At 41.8% G+C, this 26,670-nt stretch overlaps 2 protein-coding genes across 2 annotated transcripts; both read right to left on the bottom strand.

The window, feature by feature from the left end:
• Positions 1-209: 209 nt before the first annotated feature.
• On the bottom strand, positions 210-12,481 carry ncstn (nicastrin). Its single transcript, XM_071490784.1, has 17 exons — positions 12,325-12,481; positions 10,236-10,337; positions 9,597-9,720; positions 9,115-9,236; positions 8,307-8,452; positions 7,271-7,415; positions 6,994-7,106; positions 5,816-5,968; positions 5,569-5,673; positions 5,086-5,163; positions 4,514-4,683; positions 4,303-4,405; positions 3,503-3,601; positions 2,699-2,786; positions 2,273-2,436; positions 1,963-2,175; positions 210-1,603 (listed from the first exon to the last, which is right to left on the bottom strand). Exons 1-17 carry the CDS (start codon positions 12,380-12,382, stop codon positions 1,481-1,483), a joined length of 2,106 nt encoding a protein of 701 aa, XP_071346885.1. The 5' UTR covers positions 12,383-12,481; the 3' UTR covers positions 210-1,480.
• Positions 12,482-12,849: 368 nt separating this feature from the next.
• Positions 12,850-25,680, bottom strand: copa (COPI coat complex subunit alpha). The gene is made up of 30 exons (XM_071490783.1): positions 25,495-25,680; positions 25,008-25,121; positions 24,848-24,921; positions 24,115-24,195; positions 23,908-23,984; positions 23,565-23,674; positions 21,675-21,784; positions 20,792-20,891; positions 20,397-20,615; positions 19,898-20,048; positions 19,704-19,770; positions 19,520-19,595; positions 19,315-19,397; positions 18,524-18,749; positions 18,117-18,255; positions 17,489-17,651; positions 17,257-17,403; positions 16,825-17,014; positions 16,615-16,710; positions 16,416-16,504; positions 16,103-16,226; positions 15,743-15,832; positions 15,518-15,621; positions 15,241-15,387; positions 14,922-15,062; positions 14,511-14,693; positions 14,189-14,299; positions 13,926-14,087; positions 13,603-13,797; positions 12,850-13,241 (listed from the first exon to the last, which is right to left on the bottom strand). Exons 1-30 carry the CDS (start codon positions 25,532-25,534, stop codon positions 13,182-13,184), a joined length of 3,669 nt encoding a protein of 1,222 aa, XP_071346884.1. The 5' UTR covers positions 25,535-25,680; the 3' UTR covers positions 12,850-13,181.
• Between the last annotated feature and the right edge of the window lie 990 nt (positions 25,681-26,670).

The raw sequence follows: 26,670 nt of genomic DNA, 5'->3' as shown, positions 1-26,670 counted from the left end.
TCACCTCATGCACGGACGTTTATTCTCTGTTTATTCTCTGACAAAGGCTGGTTTGCCAAAACTTGTCAGCATCAGAAATAAAATAAGCTGAAGCCATGTTGTCCTCATTTTTTATGTTTGTGAATTCCTGTTATCCCAGTTCATAAATGACCTCTTTTGTCCAAAACATGCATCAAATCTCATTCCTCAAACCACGAAAAGAGAAAAACTGGAAAAGAAGCAATGTTTATTTCTTCATCAAGGCATCACAATTGGTCATTGATTTAAGCCATTACATTATTATAACACCCATCAACAAAAACTAAAACCTCTTGTGTGTTGTCACAAATTTGTCAGAAGTTATCATTAAAAGAAACAAACTGAGAAGGATGCACAGCCAGAGTACCAGCGCGTGTTCAGTGTCGAAACAGAAGATTTTCTGACTGGCTCTGAAGACTCTGGCAGCTGATCGATATGAAGCAAAGTGTTTGTCAGCCGCTCCAGACTCTTACACATTTGGGAATCTCTTCTTCTCCACACAAATATCACAATATGTGAACTTGCAGTGGTTCTACAACTACATGTAAGTGTAGTTATATGTGAACTGGGGTTGAATTATATAAATATTTTTGATAATTTTTTCAAAAATTCACACGATTTTCGTCAACTTCCCAGGAGCTAGAACTTATCGAAAAAGAAAAAAAAACACGTCACCACACGTTTCCAGATTTTGCAGAACCTTGAATTTAAATGTTACTACTTGTTCACCGACTCTTAAAAGTGGTTTCTCATCATTAGAGCTGAGTGATAAGTTAACTACACGACAGAGAAGACAGCTACAGTATTGCACCATCGCAATCCTCATATAAAGCTCGCTCACACACACACACACACACATGCTCACACACACACTCACGCACACACACGCACGCACGCACGCACGCACACGCACGCAGAATTGTTCGTACACACTGAATCACGCGGTCGCTTGTTGAAACAAACAGATTTACATATTCACAATCACACACACTCTCCAAATAATGCTCATTGATTAGTTCCTATCCCATGACACAGTAAACAAAACATTCTTTGACAAATAAAAAGGGAAAAAAAATAAAATAAAATAAAATAAAAGTAATATAAACATCTTCTCCACTGAGAAGGCCCTCTGGTGCCTGACCAGTGTTTTCTGACCCTGATGAGTCCAGATCCATCCAGGCCAATCCAGTCCGGTCCAGTCGTCATGTCGCGCCTCACCTGAGTGAGTCCATAAACATGGAGTTGTCGTCGTCGTTGTCATCGTCGTAGTCGTCGTCTAATAAACCCCCCCGCCCCACCCTTTGCTGCTGTGTCTAACCTGTCTGTGTACCTGCTCGTGGTGTGTTGTAGAGAAAAGGACCTGTCCAAGATGTCAGAGTGGGACAGTAGTAGTAGTAGTAGTGATGATGGTGGTACTAGTAGTAGTGGTCGTGGTTGTGGGCCTACGTCACCGCTGGGTGGATCAGTAGGTGGCGTTGGTGGGTTCCCTCCCCGAGCTGAAGAGCATGTCGGCCTTTGAGCTGATGATATACGTCAGCAGCAGGGATGTTAGCAGCACACCGATACCCACACCCAGCGTCAACATCTGGAAGAGGAAGAGGAGGAGAACATGCACGGAAGAGTTAAAGCATCACACAGCAGGTTTACAGATCATCACTGAGTCTCTTCCCAAACATACCAAATGGTTTTTATTGCAGGCAGCCTCTGGTTTTAATTAGGTTTGTTTCTCTTCTTTTTTAATATTAGTGTAAAACCACAGATTAGAGCAGCATTATTTTTTCAACCACACGGTGTCAGTAGCACAAGCTGTAAACACTGACAGACCTGAAGTGGTTAAACCTGATAACAAACACTGACTTATCTCCGCAGCAACATCAGTATTTATATGGATCTGGATAAATCTGAGGATTGTCTCTGGCGCTGATGAGTGAAGGGAAGATTTACCTCCAGCTCATGACTGGCCACCAGGAAGATGCGTCCCTTGATGAACTTCCACCTGGACTCCGTCCACGTGGAGTAATCTTTGGAGGTGTACTGCCGCAGGTCGAACGCTGGGGACACGGCTTTGGAGAGACGAGCCGTGGAGCGGACGCAGAATCCCTCTCTCTGTGTGCTGTTGGGAGGCGCCGCCCCCTGAACCCACATGTAGTGGTACATCTGGAAGGGGGGGGGGGGGGGGGGGGGTGATTAAAATTAAATGAAAACAAACCCAATCAGAGTAAACCAATAACAGAGCCACTGCTGTATGTCCTACATGTTTGCTCTCCTTGTCCTCCTCATCCTCTCTCTGGTTCTGGCAGTTGTCCTGGGTGATGTTGATGGTGCTGCCCGTCAGGTTAGCCAGCAGATACTGGACCAGGAGAGTGGGTTCACTGGACTGCTGGATCACGCCCACGTAGAAGTTCAGTGGCCTGTCGGCTGAGAGGAAGAAAACAGAAGAGATTAAGTTCTGTCGCTGGAAATTTATCAGCATTTCCTCTGCTCCTTCTTCACGTGGATAATAAGAAAGCTGACTAAAGTAAATTCACCAAAGTGTAATAACGACGTTCATCAATTCCCCAGTAGCATCAAAATGATTACTTATATATACAGTATAATTAACAGTCAATAGCAACTATTTTCCACCTTTTTTAAATGAATTTACTTTAGAAAAAAAAGGATTAGTTTTATCTCAACTTACTCAGATGACCCATTAAGTCTGAGGAGACTAATTGCTGGAACCAGGAGTTGTTTGACCGAACGAGGAAACCGTACAGCATTTGGGTCACCTGAGAGAAAGAAACCACAAACAGACTTCACTGTCTCTTCTGCCAGAGGAAACATTCACTGGGGAAAAAAATCTGTCACAGAAAGTAAAATCTTTGTTTTGTTTTTGAAGTAATGATAAATTATTCAAAAGCACCTTTCAAGTTACTGAAGTAGAAAGTGAAAATATAAGAAGAAAGTAAAGTGAATAATAAATCAAAAACAAGCAGAACGAACAACGAAGTGATCTAAACGTGTCAGTGTCAGAAAAGTGTAATTTGTCAGGAGACATGATGCCTTCTGCAAGCTTTAAACAACTGTAAATGAAAAGAATTAATTTACTTTCCAAGGACAATTACAATCAGAGTAAAACCAACATCATTGTTCAAATGATACTGAATTAACTGAAAATCAAAGCAACTTCTGAGATTTAAGAAGATAATCTGCAACACTGACTTAGATTCTCACCAGAAGTCAGTTAAAAAAAAAAAGATTTTCAAACACGATTTCACTGTTTTCAAGAGCTTCGGTTTTCTACTTGTGTAAATTCTCCCCCAGCTGAGAGGAGTGAAAATGAGAGGGACAACGTACAGAAAGACTCCTCAGGTTGGGGACGACTGTGATAATTTGGAGATCAGTGAAATGAAAAGGTGGAGATGAGAAGGGAACTGGTAGATATGATAGCTGGAAAGCTTGAGACACATTTATTTACTCAACAAACAAAATCAACCAGTCGTACTATTTGAGGGTCTGCGTTGATGCTGCTCAGCTGAGAGTCTGCTCCTCCTGCCTGTTTGTACAGAGCCCGAGCAACCATGGTGGCAACTTCAGTCAAAGCCTGAAACAAGCATGAAGAGAAATGAAGGCAATGTTTATTAGAGCTGCTCGACAATATCTGTATTAAAACAGAAAAAAGGGGTTTTGCAAAGACATCTTAAATATTACAAGATAGGTTTTAAACAGTGAGCAGTCAACACAGAGATCAACCATCCTCTCCACAACATCCTTGCAGGCCAGAGTAGCAGCAACAGCAGCAGCCAATGTCTCATCTCTCTGCACTGCAGACTGAGTGGTTCAGGAAAGCCTTTGTTCCCAGCAGACTATTAACAACTCAGCCAAAAGCAGTGCATCATGACACAGACTCAGATCTTTACTAAATACATTAATAAGCTACTGGACAGTTTGAGTTTCCCTCTGGATCAATACAGCATTGTTTATCTTCATCTTCAGATATTGAAAGCAGGATCGTTTTATATCTCCTGAACTATCTTTTCCTTATAAGAAGGAGCACATTGGTGTTTCCTGCTCCAAGAGACTGGAGCTTTTTCCTACCAGCCACAACAGCGGGGCTGGTTGTGCACTGCATTCATCTACTAAATGGGTTCATGTTGATGTCAAAGCCAAGACGAGTTCAATCAAACATCTGTCTTGTTGAAATTAAATATGTCCAAAACAAACCCACAACCAGTGAAGCAGAAGCTGTGAATTGGCTTTGTGAAGCTAATTTAACATTGTTAAATTGGTGATTAACAGCAATACCTTTGCAGTGTCGGTGACAAATTCCAGCTGCTCCTCTGGCGTCAGGTTCGGTGGGTAAGTTATGTTCAGGTTTTCTCCATTGTCATACATACTCTCATAGAACCTGCACACACCACAGAAAAAAACACATTAACACACGCAAGTTCCTCGAGCTACAGTGATCAGTGATGTGTCACGATGTGCGTAGCTCTACAGCTCAACCCACACCCACCTGTTGATGTACGTGGACTGGTGATCCTCAAGAACAACACCAGGGATTGGTCGAGCTCGCAGGAAGCGCTGGAAGGACGAGGGCGGGAGCGGCTGAGAGAAACCGGGCTCTTCTGCTGTGACGTTTAAACCTGTGGCGGCCGAGTTTAAGTTTTGAATGAGCTCCTCCACCTGAAGCAACAACATTAAAGGGAAGGAAAATAAAAATGTTACAGATGAAACACGTTGTTTTTTTAGCTTTAAACTAACATCTAATGTTTAGATTTGTTGTGGTTTTTACAGTTAATCATCAGAAATATCTTAATTTGGCCACATTCACAATCTTCTTTATCACAACTGAGCTTAAGAATGTTTTCCATATTTGTTCAAATCTATTTCAGGCTTTTTCATACTCATGTGAGTAATAGGATTTTAATCTTGTATTAATTTATCTCAGCTTATTTATCCTCTCATTAGGTTCAAATAATAATAATTATGCTATATATTTAAATTCCCACTTTTCCCAGGAGTTAACGTACACGTGTTTCTGTGGTGAATGAGAAGAAAGGAAACTAAACATTAACAGGCACAAACCTCTTTATTGACACTGCTGTTCCTCCGAGACACAGGGTCAGTGTGAAGCCACAGTTTGGAGTCATTGCGAAGTCCCACCTGTGGGGAGGAAATTCAACAGACTGACCTACTAGACTCTGTACACACACACATAATGAGCAGCTCACACAGTGAAAAATAATCAAGCACATGTTGTTTACATATTCTGGTAACAATGGGGATGTAAATGGTACAAGTCCAGCTACAGTTACTTTGGCATCAACATGTTTATATCATAACTTTGACCAATCAGAGTACAAAGAGAGAGTTCCTAAGTAAAATCATAATTTTGACAAAAAGATAAGATGTCTGAAAACAAAGCATGAGGCACCAGAGAAAGAGTTTTAACTGTATTAAAGTTTACACTGGTCATTCTCATGGTTAGAAACTGTATCATTTTGGTATCTGTTCCAAAACAGATACCAGGATGTGCAGGGTGTTACTGGGAAAGTTGACAACACACACCTGTCCAATCTCCAGCACTGAGTGAACATTGTCCAGATCCACCACAAACTGACTGTTCTCCATGTCGTACACCATCCTGGAACTGCCGATGTAGTCAAAGGCTTCCTGTGGTCAAACGAAAAGTAAGGGAAAAAAAAAAAAAAAAAAAACAACGAGTGAGGCTGGTGACGCACTCCAAACATAATCTGATTTATTTAACCTGCTGATCGAGCACAACGCCGTAAACAACAGTGTGTGAACAACTGACCCCTTGGAAGAAGGTGTAGAGGATGGTGCGGTTGGGCTGGGCCTCCTGGGTGGCGTTACGCAGAGCGTGAGCCGCCGCTAGCAAAGTGACAAACCCCGAGACTCCGCTCTCTGCTCCTGGAGCGACGTTGGAGAAAAAGGATCTGCTGTCCAACTGCACAGGAGAGGAGAGAGCTTATCTAGGTGAGTAGTTCAGCTCCACTTGTCATGACCTATTTTCATCATTTCCTGAATCTAAATGTGGCCACAAGCTGCACAAATGTAGAGCAGTACAGCCTGATACATTCAGTGTAGAGTAGAGCTGTAACTAATGATTATCTTCACTGTTACGTAATCTGCTGGTTATTTTCTTACTTTATTGACTCATTTTGTATTTAACAAAAGAGAAAATGTGCATAAAAACTTCCTGAGCTCGGACTTATCTTGAGTGAGATCGCTGTAGCTACTGTCCGCAGAAATTAAAACGTTCTCCTAAACTTACGTGAGAACCTACACACTAACAGCTGGGACAGGTTTACTCAGTTCCCAGAATCAGACCCAAGCAAAGGTGAAGGAGCTTTTTATGATCCTATGGATACACGCTCCCAGTGTTTCGTAACAGGAAGCATCGGGTGTGGGGCCTGACCGCCGTTGCTTTATACCCTGAAACGCATTGTTCCTCCTTAGCCGCCCAGTGTTATTTTACAGTTTACAGGTCTACAGCAGAACTGTCATGACACTCAAAGATCTGTTGATGAGAAATGTGGAACAAGCTTCAAGAGATCTGCTGAGACTGTCGGCTCATTTAAATCAGGGCTTAAAAAACATCACTTGCCCAATGCTGCGGCTCACCAATAAATCACACGTTAACATCTTTTAATTTTGCATTTGCTTGTTTTAATGTCTTTTATCACTGCAGCACGTCTTTTAAAATAGTGTCCCAAGTCTCTTACTTGCTTGATATAACATTCAAATATTTTTATTTCTATTTATTCAAATTAGTTTTTTTTATTGTTTTTAAATGCTATTTTAATCTCATCTTACTGATCTATTTCTTATGTATTTCCATGCCTCTGTAAAGCACTTTGAATTGCCTTGTGTGTGAATGGTGCTATATAAATAAACTCGATTTGCCTTCTAGTGAAATATTATCACTTTTGCTTAAACTCAGAAGAAGAAGGAATCTTTCCAGAAACTCACCCTGGCTGCTGCAATCACCACACTCTCCCACATTTTGTGGCCCTTGGCTGTGTTGTTGAGCGGCCTGGTGGAGGCCCAGACATTGTAGTCACCCAATGGGTCACACACCATCTCTAAAAAACAACACAGAAAAAAAGAAAAAAAAAAACAAATATGAACAACAGACAGAATTCCTCAAAAACGCAGTGTTTTCTTACATTTAATTAGATTCTCCTCCTGACATTTTCTCCTTTACATTTCTGCTTATATCACACGTTTCTTGGTGTTGTGGAAATACCTGGGCTGATGCTGAAGTTGATGTCATTTCTTCTCATGCAGGTGGCTGTGTCGGTGACGGCGGACATGTGGGAGTAGAGCTGCATAGCACACAGCGGGTACTGGGGCGTGCTGCCGTTCACTGCATGGTTATGGTCCAAGTAGCACTGTGAACGGAGGAAAGCAAACAAATATGAAATCTCTTTATGTGTGTGTTTCGTTTTTTACAGCCACAGAAACCATCGTAACATTAGAATATTTTAGTGAATCTCAAATAGTTTCCATTCTTTAGAACAAGTTGAGACGTTTACAGCCTGGTCTGGCTCCGTGCTGCGGGGGACACCGGCAGGTTTGACCACAGAAACACTCACCACCATGTCTGGGACTAAATGTATCATTTTGACACGGCAGCTGCTTCGGGGATCAAACCTGAACTTTACAGAACAGTTTCCCTCGTCTACCCTGACATTTCATCAGGAGCAGACACCGACCACAAGGCTTTAAAGTCACACAAATACACCATAAAGACATCGGTGCAACTTCTGGACTACAGCGCTCCAGAAAACAAAATCCACCGACACAGCCGGTCACATATAAAGAGCTGTTAACGTGCAGTCGGCCATTATCAGTGAGCTTGAACTGAAAGCTGAGATAAAGGCAGAACTGAAAGCTGCGGGTTAAGTTGAGGTGTGAAAACAACGACAACGCCCAATGAGGGAAAAGAGCCATCTGCACACTTGCATTACCTCAGAAGAGTTTGTCTAGAAACCTGTGTAATGTGATCTGTGTGGTTCTGTCACACACACCGGCGGAAAAGCAGCGAATGATGTGTGGGTACTGATAAATCATCACATAATGTGCCATGACATGACAGGACATGAAGTGCAGCTGAGACGGCCTCAGTGGCATCGTTCCTGATCTCAACCAGCACTGAGACAAGTTCAGATCAGAGTCTAACAACAGCACAGTTAGACGGCCATCTTGTGCACAGACAACAGATGCACGACCTTTAAGTGTGATACGGGACTAACAGACACAGTACGTGCTGTTTTATTTACCTGTCGTATGGCCTGAGTGTCATTGTCATCTTTCAGAGAGAAGATGGGGAAGTCAAACTCCTCGTAGGACAACCCGTTCCCCAGATGGTTCCACACCGTCACCTTACAGTTGGCCATGGCTGGATCGTAGGTGTCTGAATAAACACCTGAGGGAAGCACACAGAGAAAAACATCAGCAGCTGTTACACCACAGCAGGCGCTCATGAAGAACACACTCTAATTAGAAGTCAAGTGAATAAACTGAAGCTAAAACTGGCATGGTGTTCAGTTTTTTTTCCTAAAGATTACATCAATAATCAAAACCACTGAAATGAAATTACAGTGTCTATAAAAACAAGAACAACATTTCAGAGGGAAAGATTGTAGCTTTTATTAAATACCAGTTTGACCAGATGCATTATATTGCTGCTTACATCAGAATCTGACAGTAACAATAATAATCTTATAATATCAAACTGACAGGAGGAGGAAACCTTTCATAAAGAGTTATCACTACTTTTATTTCTTTATACTCTTGGTGCATTTTACATTTTTGGATTTCGAATACAGGACTCTGACATGTCAGCGAGTGTGGTGTTGTTATTTCTACTGAGTCATGGCTGGAAATACTTCTTCTACCATTGGAAGAAACATAAAATAATGAGACCTTAAATCTCTGCAGTGAGGACACTGCTACATTTCAGAGATCATTCAACATAACATTCAGTCTTGGGCCGACTACGGCTTGTGAAGATCATAAAGCTAAAATGTATTTCTGTAACTCCTGTAATACTGAAGGACGAGTCGTAGCTCGCAAATCCCCGCCCACCTGTGTTCTCGTTGGGGCAGGAGGTGTGTGGAGAGAAGCCATCGGCTGGGTTTGCGTTCGGCACCACAACAGCGACGCCTGCCACCCTGTTGGAGCTGTTCTTCAGCTTCATCATGATGGATCTGATGGGCAGACAGTAGGCACAGGGCGGGGGAGACAACCAACATGAGTACAGATACAAGTCAGACTTGGGTTTGAAAAGTGGCTCAAGTTTCTTTCCTCAGGATGAGACCGGTAAAATTTTGCCAAATTTATGACTAACTCATGACTGACTGGGTTTTACTGTACTGTACTTATCTGCTACTGTAAATAGAAAAAATAAAATAATACATGATAACAGATATTCAAATATAATTTTTCTCTCTTCAAAAAAAAAAAAAACAGTGTCAGTAAGTGTGCCCCAGGAGACAGAAAGCGAGATCAGGTGTCATGAACAATGACTGTGGGTGCTCCCTCTGCAGGGTGAGACATGTTCAGCGTACCTGGTGAAGAGCGAGGACTCCAAGATGACCATGTAAGGAGGATTGGGCCCGGAGCGCAGGACCCAGTCCAGGTTCTCCTCTGACTCCAGCACATGGAGGACGCCCACATCACCTGACAGAGAGGCTGGAATCAGAAAGAGGAAATTAAATTTCAACATCTGTGACAGGAGGTGTAACAGCTGTATCAGATAAAACTGTCTGTCAGTTCCCTCCAGGCCTCGTCTCCATCACTGCAAAGGTTCTGGGATGAAACGGTTTGATGCAGCACAGACAGAACTGCTGCTGCTGCTGTGGCTTTTGTAGTGTGACAACAGTTTATGCTTTATTCTTGCAGTCTTTGACAAGCACATAATTATTACAGACAGTAGCTGTGTTTTTATCTGCATCTAGTGGCTTTTGATGTACTTTGAAAATTTGTTTCTAACCCTCAAAGAAAAAGAGAAAAAAATGTACATCTCCAAACCACAAAGAAAATTCTTTAAAAACACTGCTTTTGGTAGTGAAAGAAAGGCGCTCAGAGGAGCTTGAGGACACACTGTACATTTAAGACACTGCAAACTGCAACAAGTAGTTAGTAAGATTCCTCTTAGACGCTCATGATGAGCTCTAGGCACCGCTTTAATTTGTTGCTTTACTCACACTGGCAGCCTATTTGATGTGTTGCATTGAGCAGTCGCACACATGGGACGGTGTTGTTGAGATCCACATAAATCTTCTTTTCCACTGAATTACAGCCGACACCTGCAAGTAAAAAAAAAAAACACACACACTGTAACAACTGCACGAGGAGAACAGTTTGACATTACGACCTATTTGTGATCAAGACAACTAAATACAGAGGTAAAAACTGGAGCACTAAGCTGTTTACAAAACCTCAAGTGAATGTTGTATCTTTTATTTCTCACGGGTAAAACATGCATTGCTAATTTCTGGATCAGACATTGTTCAGGTATGAATTTTATCCTTCCAGTTTTTACGTGTAACATTTTTTGCATCTTGTTTGTCTTCATTAAAAATCTTCTTTACAAACTTCACACAGAAACTGGAGAAACTGCCTTAGAGTGAACCTGGATTGAAGCCCTGGTGCAAAGCTTAAGTGTCCTTGAAGCAGATATCTGAGCTCCTATTACCTCCAGGTTTGTTGTTGTGTACCAGACCATGACCTCTGACAAGGGAAAGTAAAATGACTCTGTAGGTCTGACTTGTAGCTCATCAGTTTATCAAACCCTCTATTGCCCTGCTGCTGCCGTTGTCCACCATCTGCATGTTCTTGTAACAAATTAAAATGAACAATGAAAATCATACTGAAGCTCCCATTTAATACTGTGTTATTCTGTATAATGGCCTTCAATGAAACATGAAGTTGTCAAAAACAGGAGGCCAAACCATGGCTCATCAACAGAGAAAGTATTTCAGCTTATATTTATATGTTTTAGAGGAAAATATTGTACTTTTTACTCCACTACATTTAACAGACACCTTAGTTAGTGAGTTTCTAATTACTAATAACATTACAGATTAAGATTTATGAACAAAACACAAGACCAATTTATAAAATATGATACTGCACTATAGAGTAAACTGTAAAAATTTTATGCAACAAAAACAATGACAACTAACGGAAATGAGCTTCACCTCAACAAGCAGTGACATTAAAGTGTTGCTTACAGGTTAAAGCAACAGTAAAAATATTATAAATATAATACTCTCTAAAAGAGGCCATTCTGCACAACAATTACTCTTACTTAAATGCTTTAAATACATTTTGCTGTTACAACTTTTTTACTTTTGTACTTTTACTCAAGTAAAGTCTTGAATGCAGGGTATTTTTTGTTATTTTCACTTAAGTAACAGATCAGGGTAGATCTGCCATTACTGCTTTTTACACATTTTTCCTGTGTGATCTCAAATGATGGCTGTGTTAGTTTCTAATAGTTTAGTTTTCTAATTTGACACAATCTACAAAAAAATTGTAGATTGTGTTGTAGATCCATATATAGATATATATATATAGATAAAATATTGGCAGTTTAATGGTGCTTTGTCCACACTATAAAACCTACATGTTTAACTATAAGGATTTAACTCGGACTCTTTTCCAGCAGTATGTTGAAAACCCATTATAATTTTCGACTTGTCCCACCTGTTGTTACCTCGTCCTAAACAACAGGACAAATGTGAAATCGAAACCCGTTTTAATTCGTATAAATTGCTGCTTTGTTGGATCAGCTGTGCGCCGAATTTACACTCTGAAGATATGAAAGACACTTCACTTACACTTCACCCGTTATGTGTGTTAAATGACAATCAAATTAACATTAAACTATAAAATGTAAATATAATTATAAGGAAGTTCTATCATCTAATCCTTTTAGCTCTGGGCGACCGCAGCCGGGGAATCACGAGCAATCACGCTGATGCCGAGTTACTCATTTTAAGGGGCAGACAGTGAAAAGTCCCCGAAAAGACTTAATAAAAAGAAACATACGATAACGTCTGAACATCCAATTAATGGAGTTTGGTTAAGAATTGATGCGACACTGAACTCCATTGTGAAAACTTGTATAAAAAGCCAGCAAAGGAGATTAAAGCCGAACAAGGCTAGCCTAGCATTCGGCTAGCTACGAGCACAAAGAAGTCCATCAAGCAAACCGAGAGACACAAAAAACATTTTTGCTCGTTTACAAAATAGTTGTACGCACATTCAGCGCCGTTAGGATACACTTACCGATGAAAAACCAACAAACTAGCGAATTAATAATCCATCTGTTCGATAGCAAACCCATCTTCCTGGTTTGAAAAGCTGAAAAAACACAACAGGAAGTGTTGATATTGGAAACGTCCGGGTTCCGCTATATAGTTCCGCTCCCGTGAAAAGAGGAGACGGACCAAAGCAGGTCTATGGACCCCGTTAAAATGGCACCTTTTGGTCTCTGCAATTTATTTTTTTGGTTTTTTTTGTTTGTTTTTTTTTTTTAAATTTATTTTAATTAGCTTCAAGTCAGTTAAAGCATGTAGCTGTAGAGAACTAATGTCTCTCCTCCTAACACTACACCTTGTTTTTCACTTAAGTACTAGAATCACGCAATCAAAGGAGAGTCACCTCTGTACTCACTTTATGCCTGCGATGACTCAGCCATGGTGCACTTTGATTACTCCTACAGCACTTTAATATACATATCCTGCTTCAGTCTATTAGCCACAAATTAACCACAATGTCTCACACCGAGAATACTACAGACACACACGCATACACATAGTATTTCCGTTTATTTTTAATTTTTTCCCAGATACATAGAGAAATTGCTCACTTATTCATCTCATACAAGTCAGAAAAGAGACAACAGTTAGGTTTACAGCTCTAATAAAGTCACAGCACAGAAATGACGCGGCAGCAGTTCAAAGAAAAAGCTTTTTTGCAGATGGTGCATGGAATAAGATTGGTGAAAGGATTTAAGAGGTTTCATACCACTGTGAGCAAACATATATATCTCTGCTTTAATTTGTCATGTCCATAACTGTATTATTTCTATAGAGTAAGTGTGGATGTGTTTTGCTGAACAGATTCTTCTTTTCCACGTCCTCTTAACGGAACTGAAGAGGACTCACACGCAGACCGATCACATCCTTGCCGATCTCTGTCACCTAGAAAATAAGGCGATATCAAAGGTTAAATGTGACAAGGGGGAAACAGTGAACAATAATATCACTAACTAGGCTATTTCTCAACTTGGCTTTTTGTTATTTTAATGGTTATATCCATTCAACCACAAGGAAGCCCCACAGTTTAAGTACTGGATCACATTATATTGAAAGGTGTTTCTAATTTTTATCCCTCCTTGAAAAGTAGACTTTATGGCAGAACACTTGTACTAGATTACATTAAACTGTACAGATGTACCTAACAAAGTGGACACTGAGTGTATACTTTGATATTCTAGTTCACTGAGTCAATAATATTCAGACTCGTTTCTCTCAGGAGTTGTATGTATCTGTCTGGACCTACCTGTGTGACCCTGCAGGTCTGGCCTTTGTATGTAGGACAGTAGCAGGCTCCAGACAGAGGGCACTTCTCTACAGGGCGTCCACGGTACAGGGGGACAAAAGAGGCAGCGCATAGGTCAAATGGATTGTGGGGGTCGTAGTTCAACTGGTGGGCGTCTGTCAAGGTCTTCTCACAAGCAGCCAAAATCTTGCGGGTCTGAATGGCAGGGAGAGATTTAACGATAGGAGATGAGAATACGCTATTGTGCTACCCATTTAAAGATGAAAACTTTAATATCAATAAAAACCCCAAGTCAGTGATTCTATGGATGTCGCACAACCAACCTGCTGTGCAACATCTGGTTTCGGCCCCAGCTCCAGCAGGCGTCGTGCGAAGCCAGCAGCTGTCTTGAAGTTGCGCAGTTTGAAGAAGAGGTTCAGAGCTGTGCGCAACACCAGCACCATGTGGACGGGCTGGAGATTACAGTGGGTGAAATAAGCAGCCATCTGCAAGAGAAAACAAAAAACATGTCAGAAAATTAGTCTTTGGAATGAAACAAATGTATCACAATTAATCACCAAGATGTAAACTTAGACCAGGTCTTTACCTCACACAACCTCTTCTGCTGTTCCAATGTGTCTTTAGGCAGCTTCTTCCTCTCCGTCTCCATGGTCAGACCCACTATGTACTCCCTGCAAATTGTGATCAGCTGCTGAGCCTGAAAGACACACACATCCAATCACAAAGGTGAACCAAGCACATTTAATACAGTCACATTTCTAGGTGTACATTTGAGCTGCATTACTTTACTTGACAGTCTTGTGCTGTATGAGCTGCCAACAGCTGCAGGTGTGTAGGTCTACTGAAATCTCTTTATTGGACTTATTAAGATGAAACTGACTGCAATTCCAGGTAGGCCTGGTGCTCACCTCTGCAATCTCCTGCTTGTTGTCAACCACCAGCAGAGGTACAGATAGCAGGATGGCTCTAAAGCGCTCGACAGCTTCCTCAAACCGCCCGGAAGTGGTCAGCTGGTAGCACTGCTGCAGGCGGGAGATGAGGTCGGAGAGGCGCAGGCCCACAGCAGGCAGGCCCTGCTTCGCCCCACAGTCCTAAAATATAAATAATTTGCATATTTGCATATTAGATTCACCAAGAAAATGTAGGACAGGATATAAGTAATGATTCATTAAAAATGTTATTGTAAAGCAAACACCTCAAAAACACCTGATATACTAAAAGGAAACTAGGAAATTAATGTACATCACTGCCAAACATAATGAGATTGTTCATTAATAAATGACCAAAAAAAAGAAAAAAAAGAATAATTAACGCTGTACCTTCCAGTTCCTCTGGGGATGGCTGCGCAGGCAGGGCAGGGAAGGCAGCCCCAGGTAGCAGGTGCGGCCTCTGGACAGTGTCTGCATGAACAGCGACTTGTATGGGCCAAAGTTCACAACACCCACCTGGTCGTGGAGCAGCTGTGGTACAGAGGGGGAACAGTAAATGTCAGTATAATGTGTACATGGGAAAAAAAAAAAAATCCAATTAGTGATTGGCCACAAGATCAGGCACAATTTTATACACGTTGTTTATTTGAAAGGGTAATATAAAAATAAAAAGCTATAAATACAAAATAATATCACACTGTTAACGTACTCTCATGGCTGTCTCGAAGGAGCCAGCCAGGATGTGGTCCACTGCCAGCTGGGAGTTGTTGCACCACATCTGGGTTGGACTCATGCCCTTGGTTGGTGGGACAAAGAAGCCGTCCTCCGCTCCTCCACCTGCACCAGCTGGGATGTCCTGATGGTTTGAAACAAGAGAAAGATGTTGCAATGAGACAATTCAACATTTACCATCGTCAACGGTGAGCTGCACTGGTGAGAAGATTCAGCAGCTCTGGAAGGACTTGTTACGATGTAGCTCCTCTCACCAGCTCTGGAGGAAGGTCCAGGTCCTCTTCCACCTCCCAGCCTCCACCCTCCTCTCTCATCACTCCTTCATCCCCTAATCCTTCCTGGGCATCCATGAAGCCATCTGAGAGACAGAGGAAAAATTAGATAAGTAATTTATACATTTTATACAACTGCAGTATGGATGATGTGACCCAAACCTCTCAGTCAAAGGTTTGCTTAAAATATTTAGTAATTTAATTTACCCTCATCCAGCTGGAGCTCAGCATCGTCTCCCCAGCCCTCGCCTCCTGAGGCTTCCATGTCCAGATCGGCAGCCATCTGACCTGCTTTACCTACAACAGGAAAAAGAAACACTGGTCTCACTCTGGTCACAGGTTTCCACAAGTAATTTCCTTTCATTTTTTTACTTTCAGTGTATTTTAAAAATGGAAAACACTTTGATCTGGAGAGCAACTGAAACGTCTCAAAACTGATCAGTGGTTGTTATTAAAAGTGGATGGAAAACATGGATACTGCATATTCAGGCATACATATGTATGTACTCTGAATACATACATCATATGTATATGTGCATGTGTCATGTGTCAGGGCTGATGACTCACCCCTCGACGCAATGGCTCCCTCAAAGAAGCCCTTTGACATAGTGAGCAGAGGCCAGTTGGTGTCCAGGGGGTTGATGGGTGGAGGAGGCTGCAGCAGCTGTGCATTTGGATCAACCTCTGGTACCTACAAGAAAAGATCCACCATCATTAAAATTAAGTATTTACCCAACAACGCAAGAGGCTGTGGTGCACCTCAAAATGTAGGAAAAAAACAAAACTGTACTGCTACGCTGAGAGTGCACCATCTCTTAGTCATGTCCATTCATGTCCATATCATGTGTATGAAAGGACAGAGAATGTTTTCCCAACACACCGTCTCCTTTTCTGGGTCAAAGGTCTCCTTTAGCCCCTCAGCCTCCTCATCCAGCCCATGGGTGGCTGCCGTCAGGTAAGCCAGAGACTCTGCAAACATGGACACAAACAGTGACAGTTGTTCTTTTGTTAGCAATATCAAGGAAAGGAAATGTTACCTACTGAACCTAAATATTAATTTTGAATGACTCTGAACTCACTCTGTCCACAGTTCTTCAAGATGCGGACTCTCTCACTGACGTCTCCCAGGTAGAGAGCTGCCTGGTAGTGACCGCTCATGTCCTTTCTGATCTCAGCTACACGTAAAGAGAACACAGATATTAGATACACTCTAGGACCCTCACCAAATCACCATATCATTCACGTAATTAAAACACAACAGATCCTTCACGACAGTCTCCACCACTCACCGATCTTCATCATCTTGCGCAGCTTGGCCAGGTTGCCAGTGATCAGGTACAGGAAGGTGAGCTTGTCAAAGTTCTTGGTCCTCTGGTAGCACATTTCCACGACCTGGTGGTGACCCTGCAGCAGCGCTGCCTCGCCCAGACGCTCCCAGCAGCTGCGCTCGTCCAGGGCCTTGGCTGCCTCCAGCGCCACCTGGAAAATATAGAGTAAAAGAAATGATGAAATAGAGTGAACTTAAAACTTCTGTCTCATGAAAAAAAAACACTAAGCAGACAGCAGAGGGAGAACGCAAACTAGAGTGTGAAAATATTATTGTTGAGATAATGTTTGCTTATATGGAAATATATAAGGATCAACATATATGTACACATATTTGTATAAAAGAAAAACATTACAGAATATAATTAACCGTATAACTGTGTCCAGTAACCCACCTCAATGTTGCCACACTCCAGAGCCAGACTGAAGCGTGTCTTCTCATCTTTGACGAAGTGCAGTGCCACCTCAGGGTAGCCCTTCTTCTGCAGGTAGGCAATGATGGACTGGCCCACCAGCTTGGCGTTACGCACCATGTGGAGCACCTGGAAGGGACAACTGTAAATCAGTGCCTGTACAAAGTTAACAGGTCAAAAATGTCAAAACAAACAACAATCATCACAGACCCACCTCATCATATTTGCTGTTGACCAGGGCCAGTTTGAAGCGGTACTCAGTGGGGTCGATGGTGAGGACGCGCGGCCTGCACTCCCTGTCCAGGCAGTAAACGCTGTTGCCTCTCACACGGGTCACATAGATGGGCAGGTCCAGGGTCCTGATGATGCCATGATCACTGCAGGGAAAATGAAAGTACCATGTTAGAGGTGTAGTTAAAAAAACAAACAAAAAAAAAAACACCATCACGAGTTGATGAGTGACTTTCTCACTGTAAAACCTTTCAATCTTATTTCACAGGTTCTTGTCAGGGGAAGAAGAAAGTTACTTTTGTTTTGAAATCAAGTCTGTGGTGACTGTTGCATATCAAGTTTCTGAAGCTGAAGAAAATGTCAAGTGTCTAACAAGCACTCACAGAGTCTGTTCTTCTGGTCTCCCTGCACTGAAAAAAAACTCCTTCATCTTTGAAATCAGGTCAGTGACAACACTTCCTGAAAAATATGTGCCAACCACCGCTCAGTCAAGCATTTACATTTTGGTACTCTGGTGCAATGTCAGCCAGATGTTACTTTGTTCTACGTATGTAGTTTAGTGGTCAAAGTTAAACTACAGGTGAGTGTCAGGATTTCTCAGCAGCACGTACCCTGAGGTGAGGGCATATTTGATGTGGTTGGAGGTGGTGTAGATGAAGACTCCACTCTCGTCCCAGGCTCCACTCTTCACTCGGATGTTCTCGTGAATGTTGCAGAGACTCTCCAGCTTACGGTTGCAGATCATGATGGCTGCAGGACGAAAAGAGACAAAGGGGATTTAGATTAAGTTTTTTCATTCGGATAAATGTCAGGTTTGTTTGGTCATGGGAGAACTGGCATTAGTAGTCTTGAAATGTGTTTTTTGTTTTTGCTGTTGTTTGAATCAATGAAACGCCCCCCCCCACCCCCCCCCACCCCCCAGAGCCTCAGTCCTGGCAGCACAAACAAGATAAGGATGTCGTGCCTCTGTGTTAAGCGTCCTTGCCTGTACCTGCAGATATTCATCTTATCTACTCACCATGTTTAGCCAGCAGAGCCACGTGGCTGGTGTCGGCGCTCCACACCACGTACTTGACCTTGGCAATCTTGACCGTGGCCAGAGAGCGTTTCTGCTGCACGTCGAACAGCGTGACGCCGTCGGCATCGCGCAACAGCAGCGAGCCCGTCCCAGCGTAGAAGATTTCCTCGCAGCTTGGCACCTGAACTTTCTTCACAATTTCATTTTTCAAGTTCTTAATCAGCAGCTGCAAAAAGAAGAGGGAAGTAATATTAGAGGAGCTGATTTCAAGTTAAATGAACAAAAGATTGATCCAGATACAGAGAGCAAATATTGTAAGTCAAAAGCTATTTAAAAACAAGTTGTCAACAATTTGAAAGTAAAATACAAATATTCCTATAACAATGTGCAACTATATTAAAATGAATGGCACTTTCAAAATCATAGCATGTAACTTCTTTGGTTGACAAACTTAACTTTACTGACTGAATGCCTAAAATTATCTTGATATTTAATAACAAAAACTTTTTCTCCAAAATTTGTTCTTTTTGGCATAATGCTCATCATGAATTAAACTGTATATATATATTTCAAGAAATATAAACACAAAAAAGAAAAATACTTTTTAAACTTGCATCAATGCCCCTGACTCTGCCTTTCATGACCAAGACCATTCTTCACAATGATTTCTATCGAAATGTGGATGGTAAAACAACATTTTTCCACCTTTTAAAGCAGAAATCCTAGTCAGGATGCCACTCTGTTCTTTTTCGATACATTTTCCTACTTTGTAAACCTGTAAATGGACTTACAGAGTGCATTCGGTCCAGGACGGCAAATCTGTTCCTGGCCACCCAGACTGCTGTCAGACCTGAGGACCTCTTCCCCTCTGGAGCTGAGAAAAGACAGAATCTGTTACTTCAGTCACTGCGTGCAGTATATTTAAAAGGGATTTGACTTAAATGACAAAGTTTGAGGAAAAAGGTATAAAATGTGTGATATGAGGTGTTTCAGTACCATCAGGGTTCTGAGAGTCACTTTCTTTGGGAATAGAGTATAGGTCGTAGGTGCTGTTCTCAAGGTTGGTCGCCCTCTGCAGGAGACACAGAGTATTACATCCAAAACACAGAAGACTACACACATCTGTATATAAGTGAATGAGTGTATATTAATGAGTGTGTTTTGATTGAGAGGTACTTACAGTGCAGAGCAGGACTGCGTTCTCAGCAGGGTTATAAGACATGCTGAACACTGGGAACTTCGACCCACTAAGACAAAATAATGTATAAAATACAACATGTTAAAATCTCTCATATCAAAATTCTACCACAAGACCTTTCAGATTTTAGAGGCGAGATGTTGTGCAGCTTGTTACAGCCACTAGAAAGTACCTACCTGCGTAGCTGCATGACGGCAGTGTCCTTGCTGCTGTTGAAGTCCAGCTGGCGCAGGAAACGGTCCTTGACGTAGTACAGCATGTTCCCGTGCACAGCGTATGCCGGACGCTCACGCTCCAGCTTGAACACGATCATGCCGCTGTCATGACCTAAAGGACACACAACAGACCACCTTTTAGTAAAGTATTTTGCTGTTGCTGATCAGTGTCTTCTTAATACTTCCAGTCAAATACAATGCTAGCCGTCACCAAAGTAAGAACTCTTTAAATCTTGCACTTAGGGGCTTTAAAAGTTGCCATTTTTCCTACTAGCGCCACAAATGATGGCGCTAGTAGGAAAAATGGCTGATAATCACTTTTTTTTTGTTTTAATGGATTACAGTGTTCCCTTTGCATGACAATCTGTTGAAAAACAAGTCTTTTCTCTTAACAAAGACAAACCAAGTGTAACATCCTTGTGCGGAATATGTTCAGATGCAGACCAGCTTCACCACTCACCAGCAGCAAACAGGTTGAGGTTTGGGTGAGCCCCCAGCACCCAGAAGCGATCGTGGTCCCGGCGGAAGGTCTGCACTCCGGTCCTCTTGGACATATCCCACACCCGAATGCTCTTGTCCTCAGAGTTGGACAGGATGAGCTCCTGCCGTGGGTGGAAGACGGCACAGGACACATTGTTGTAGTGACCGCGGCACGTATCCAGTTCCCAGGCCTTGGATTCTGGACCAGAGGAAGAAAGACATGATAAAGTGAGTTCACTTATCAGGTGTTCCTGACTGATGATGGACCCTTGCTGTTATTTGTAATCTTAAAAAATAGAGTTTTAATAGATACAGTTCAGAGGGTTGTTCGTGGTTGCTAACTAGCCTCTTAAAGTCCTGTGTAACATCACCCACCGTTCATTCTCCAGATCTTGACCTGCCTGTCGTCGGCTCCAGACACGATGAGAGGCATGCTGGGGTGGAAGGCTGCCCAATTGACCCCCCGGTCGTGACCCTGGACACAGACACACAAACAAAAATCCATCACCTGTGTAAGCGTTCAAGGCAAAACCGAAGGCTTAGTTAATACAAAAACTAAAATGTCAAAATAGGCCTAAATATGATCAAACCATTTCCTCCAATAAACACTGTCATTTTTTAATTTAGGGAAAAATGTTAATATTTATTAAAGGCACATGAAAAGTAGCCTAAACTATAGATTCCCCAAGTTTCTGAAATACCCATCCCTTTTCACCTTCACTACTAGCGCCGGTTTTCCATTGCTTTCAACTATTGTTAGTGATGTTAAAACCCAGACCAGGAGATGTAATTTTATTTCCTTAGGCTGGACATGTCTCCACCGTGAGAGGTAATATAATTCAGGACTCAAAAACACACAGAAGAACGTGATGTAATTTAAATCAAACACTGTTAATGGTATTTTCCATGAATAAGACTGAAACTTGGAAGTCAGCGACCATTTGCAAAATCTCTTTACAATGCTCACTTGTTTGTCTTTGGCTTTTCAGAGGGAAGGATGGATTTAATGTTTAATAAGAGGTTTTTTTGTTGTAGCTCCAATCAAAAGATCATTACAGTTAAGACATTCCTCCCAAAAAATTCAGAGGCACAAAAAAAATGGATTTTAAAAGAGGTTTTCAAGTGAGTACAGTCTTGGGCATAGGAGGAATTTTCCACCGCTCATGTGTGAAATTTAATAACTGATTCATTTAAACAGCTCAAACATGTCAAACCACACAAATTAACTAAAACCATGTGTTTGAAAGTTGCTGCTCACCTCGAGGACATGCTTGACCACAGCATCTGAGGCACCGAACAAGTCAACACCGGAGATGCCTCGCACCTCCGTCTCCACAGCACCAGGAGACAGGTTCTTCTTCCTCAGACCTGGAACCAACATTCAGAGCACCACGTGCAAAGGGGGGGGCCATATTCATGTTACACAGGGAACAAACCGAATACAGAGAAGAAGAAAAACACAAGACAAGTCAACAAAACAACAAATTTGAAACAATATCATGGAAAGCAGAGAGACCACAGACAGTAAATTGAAGGAGGGAGAACTGTTGGACTACTGAACACACACAGGGTTGAAACACACCAACACAACCTCTGCTCTCTCATTCCCTGCCAACTTGAGTCTGGAAACAATCGCGGCTGTAGCAGTACTGTTGATTGGGTTAATGAATGCCTGGCATAGAGATGAAAAATCACAATGACTACAATGACTCATGATTGGACAGCAGAGCAAGATTTGTGATTACCTCCCAGACTCAAATGAGATCAGGAAAAAAAAATTTAAGATTGAGAAAACACAGCTTGCGTTCGTGATTCCTGCCCGTTAAAACAATGTGGTGAACAGATAGCTCAACAGTACGGAGAGATGACACAGGGGGAAAGAAATGGCACTAGGAACCCATGTGCAGGTGTGGATGTTTCCAGGGAGAGCACGGGATAAGGAGGACACAGGGAGCGCATGTGGACTTGGCTGATGGTTGTGGGGTGGGTAGGGGGGGGTGGGTGGGTGGGTGGTGGCTGCCGTTGTAAAGACGTGCTCTGATGGGGCGCTGGATGTCAGGAATATGAGCTTTGGAGTTTGTTTTCTTAGAGGCTCGTGCATGTCAGGAAGTTTGAGTCACATGCAGAGTTAACAGACTCAGTTATGGGTTAGGAATGAAGTTGATAACAATATGGCAACTAATGCTACAGGAAATATAAACACTGTTGTATATTTCATGTTATATTTTGAGTAGTAGAGCCAGCTGTGCAAATGTCATGCCAGGAGGAGTATGAGAACATTTTAACATCAGTACTGAAGACATTTCAGTCTGTATAAGATAACACTTTCAGGCCAGTTAGTAGTGATAGCTGTTATTTCTCTTGATGCAATTTAAATAAATGAAAACAAATAGTAAAACTGACAGTATAGAAAGCAGAATGGGCTTCCAATAATGCAAGTATAAGTGCAGTGGCCCTTTCTTTTAAGCTAAAAATGAAGGTGTGCAAGTAACATGGGGGTTAAACATGAAGACTGGACACCTTGCTATGACATCAGATGATTTAGGAGTTGATAAAAATGGTAGGAATGGATGCAACCATGCTCAATGATAGAAAATGTGAAAGCAAATAAATCACCAGGACAGAAGACAGATCCTGTCTCTTAGGCATATCCATGTGTAAGAAAGTGATAGGAAATGTGAGACAATTAATGGTTTAGTTAGTGAGAAGATGAGCAGACAAAGGGACATGAAACAAGAAGCAAAAAACACCAACAACAAATATTCAAGAGCATGCAGAAGCACAGAAACACCTCTCCCATGTGGTCTCTTTTAACTACATCTTGCACCTTTCTGATCTGTAAACTATGTATTTTCAGAATGCTTATTTACAGTGTGTATTCATTCATTAACAAATACCACACTGTAAATATGTTCTGACATTACACGCATTCCCCTGACTCTGTCTGTCCAGAAAGGAGAAGTGTTTCTGCAAAGAGCCCGCAGAGATTTGTCATCTACAAGTTGGAGGGCAGAAGAGGTGGTGCAGGACTTGATATTCGTCCTGTTCCTACTTCTTCCTTGTCCTCTGTACCACTCTACCCCCCACCCCCACCCATCTCCCAAAAACCAGCCCACCGTCCTCTTGTCCACCATCCCCAAGCCCTCACCGGAGATATCCCACACTCGCACGGTCTGGTCCAGACTGGCTGACACCACCAGGTCCTCGGATGGATGGAACTGGGCGCACATCACGTAGTGATTATGGCCAGTCAGCACACTGCGGATGAGAAGGAAAAACACAGGTCACCTTGATGTTTTGCTTCGGGGTCAATCAAATAATGATCGTTACAAGCTTCCACTGAAATTTTGTAAAGCAGTGGTTGATGGTGGTGAGCTCTGATTGGCAAGTTTTGTCAGTACTTCACATATATCTTCTGTATTTCACAAACTTTCAAGGATTTCCAAGGCCCACAGGCAACCTGTGCACTGTAAAGCTACAGTTTGTCTTACCAGACGCAGGTCCTGGACTGCCAGTTCCAGATGCGTATAGTCTGGTCATCCGAGGCACTGAGAATCCATGGGTACTCCTAGAGAAAGTGAAATGGTGTGATGAATTAATTCATTTCAGATTGGCTTGACTGAGTCTTTGCCATTCTGGCTTTCAACAGTGATGAAATAGATAAGAAATGTGTATTTTAAAGTGGCATAATAACTCACATGGTGGAAGAAGGTGGTTCTGATGTAGTCAAGGTGTCCAAGGAGGGTGAAGAGGCAACGTCTCAGCTTGTAGTTCCACACCTGGGAAAATAGGAATATTTACTCAGTGTATACAGTATATAACATATTGCTGACATCTATTAAGTCTACGGAGTAATAAATACACAAAATACCTCTATTTTGACATTTGTTAATGGCTGTTTGCCTAGTCACCAGTTATGACTACTACACCATGTCTCACAAACTACAGTTACAGTGTAGGAGACTTCTCTTTGAAAGTAAAGCAGTCAACCAGTATTACTTGAAGATGGGATGTGTCACTGTTTAACCGTAGTGAGCTTGTTACAATACTTCAGTGATTCCTGATATATATATATGCTGTTTAATTTCTATTATTTTTGGACCACACACACACCCTACACACTGGAAATGTAACCCAGTGGGATATGTGAATAAAATAATTTCCCATTATTTAACAGTGTTGGCAACCCAGACAATTGTTTCCCAATGTCTGACTCCTCCTCAGTCACATCTCTGACATCTAACATAAAAATTTGATCTTAGACTCCTGAGTAGATCCTTTGCTGAGATATGGGCATCAGATCAAATATCATTGAGCAAGACGCATTCAAACAACATTTTAGTGCAAAATAGCACTGCAAAAAAAGAAAAAAATATTTTAGCTCAAGCTTCACAGCTTTGTGACATTTCTTCGTGGCAAAAGCAGCCTCACCTTGATTTTGTAATCATCTCCTCCAGACACAAACAGAGGCTGCTGTTTGTGGAAATCAATTCCTCTAACGGGACCTGTGGGCGACGACAGGTCAGTCAAATCGCGTTTCTATCAAGATCACAGTGTCATGTTGGAATAATCACACATATCGTTATTTTACCGTCATGCTCATCAAACTTGTCAATCAGGGTGCACATCCGATAGTCCCACAGCTGGATGACTCCGTTGTGCAAACTTGCAAGAACCCATGGCCTTTTAGGATGGAAACTTAGGCCTGAAATATAAAAACAGTTGATCCGCTATCTTATAATATCATTTGCAAACTGGCCCATTGACAGGTCATCTTATTATACTGAATATGAGGCAAAGAAACCATTTTAAGTAGTTAAGTTTAACTACAAAGTGCAGTTTGTTACGATAGTTAGCCTAGATAGCTAAATATATGTCAAAGTGGTGTCAGCATCTCTACATGTGTACAAATTACTCGATATAGATGATTCAACGAAAGGGTTTGTTATACATGAGTCGATCAGACAAGAAATGTATTAATTTACAGACAAAGCTTTAACAGAATTAATTCCTGAGCCGGATAACGTCAGCTAGCTAACGATAGCTCCTATGCTAACCGCAGCTGGCGAATCTCTTACCTTTAACACGGGCCGACTTCGTTTCAAATTTGGTTAACATCGTCACTGGGCAGTTTCACAGGTCGTAACTGTAATGCACCGGTAAAATAAAAGTCCACACCAAGCATAGAAATAGATAAAATTGGGGTAAAGTCAGACGGCCTGGTCGCCTTCGCCCATTTAGCCGTTTCTCCTTTTTCCTGACACGTAGTCCGTTCTGTCTTCCGGTTGTGAACAATAAAGTTGTGAAGTGAAAATTCTGACGCAGAAAGCGCCACGGCGGCGGCAGATAGAAATGTAACACATAGAACCGAACTGACAAGTGGCCTGCAGGGAAAATATAATCATCACATATCTATAAACCAAATTTCTATACATGCTACACGCAAGAGGAACCCTCATCGAATGAATTGACAACACCACTGTCCTGTCTGTATTGTTGACAAAAGTCCCACCACAGGTCCTTTTAGTAGCTGTTTTGGTTCAGAGCTCTCTGAAATATCACGCGATCTTCATCAGCAGATACACTTTGCCCCTGTAAATGTTCCCACTGAGCACATTAAAGACCTCAAAGCTGAGGTTCAAAGTTGATTCATGGCCTTGTAAAGAGCAGCTCCAGAGAAAACAAGGTCCACGTAGTAGCTGTTCTGCAGCTTTCAGTCATAATATATGAATCTCAAGTGATTTTTTTCAGTGCAGTAAAAAAATAGAAAGATGAACCTATGAATCTATAATTCCATGTAAACTGACTAAATTCCATCTGCTGATGAAATCACGTGGCTGCACAGCTGCTACCAAATGGACCTTGTGATGAGATAGTTTTCCAAACTGCTTCTGCTGGTTCCCAAATCAAGACTTGACTGTGAAACTCAGCTATTCCTGTAGTGGAAGAAGTAGCCTATTTAGACGTTGAGCATCATCTCATTGTAAAAATACTTAATTATCTTAATTGTGTCGACGTACAAGATGTTTCATGTTTTTTGCACAAAAGCTTAAATATTCTGGTCTTCAATCTCAAATGACAAACAAATCACAAACAAACCTCAAACTTGAATTTACATGATGTTGGATTGTTTAATCTACTGTACATTTTATATGCTGGTTGTAGCTTTTGTAAAATCTCTCCTGCAAAGTAACCTGTCACCATCTTTGCCTAATAATTGTAGGTCTGTAAAAGGCACATTTGCCTCTGAAATG

This window comes from Trachinotus anak, unplaced genomic scaffold, assembly GCF_046630095.1.
Source record: "Trachinotus anak isolate AG129_WGS33_773 ecotype Australia unplaced genomic scaffold, CSIRO_AGI_Tana_v1 ptg000012l, whole genome shotgun sequence".
In the NCBI taxonomy this organism is placed as follows: domain Eukaryota; kingdom Metazoa; phylum Chordata; class Actinopteri; order Carangiformes; family Carangidae; genus Trachinotus; species Trachinotus anak.
Note: the sequence above shows the minus strand (reverse complement) of the source record. Positions and strands in the feature narration are given on the sequence as shown.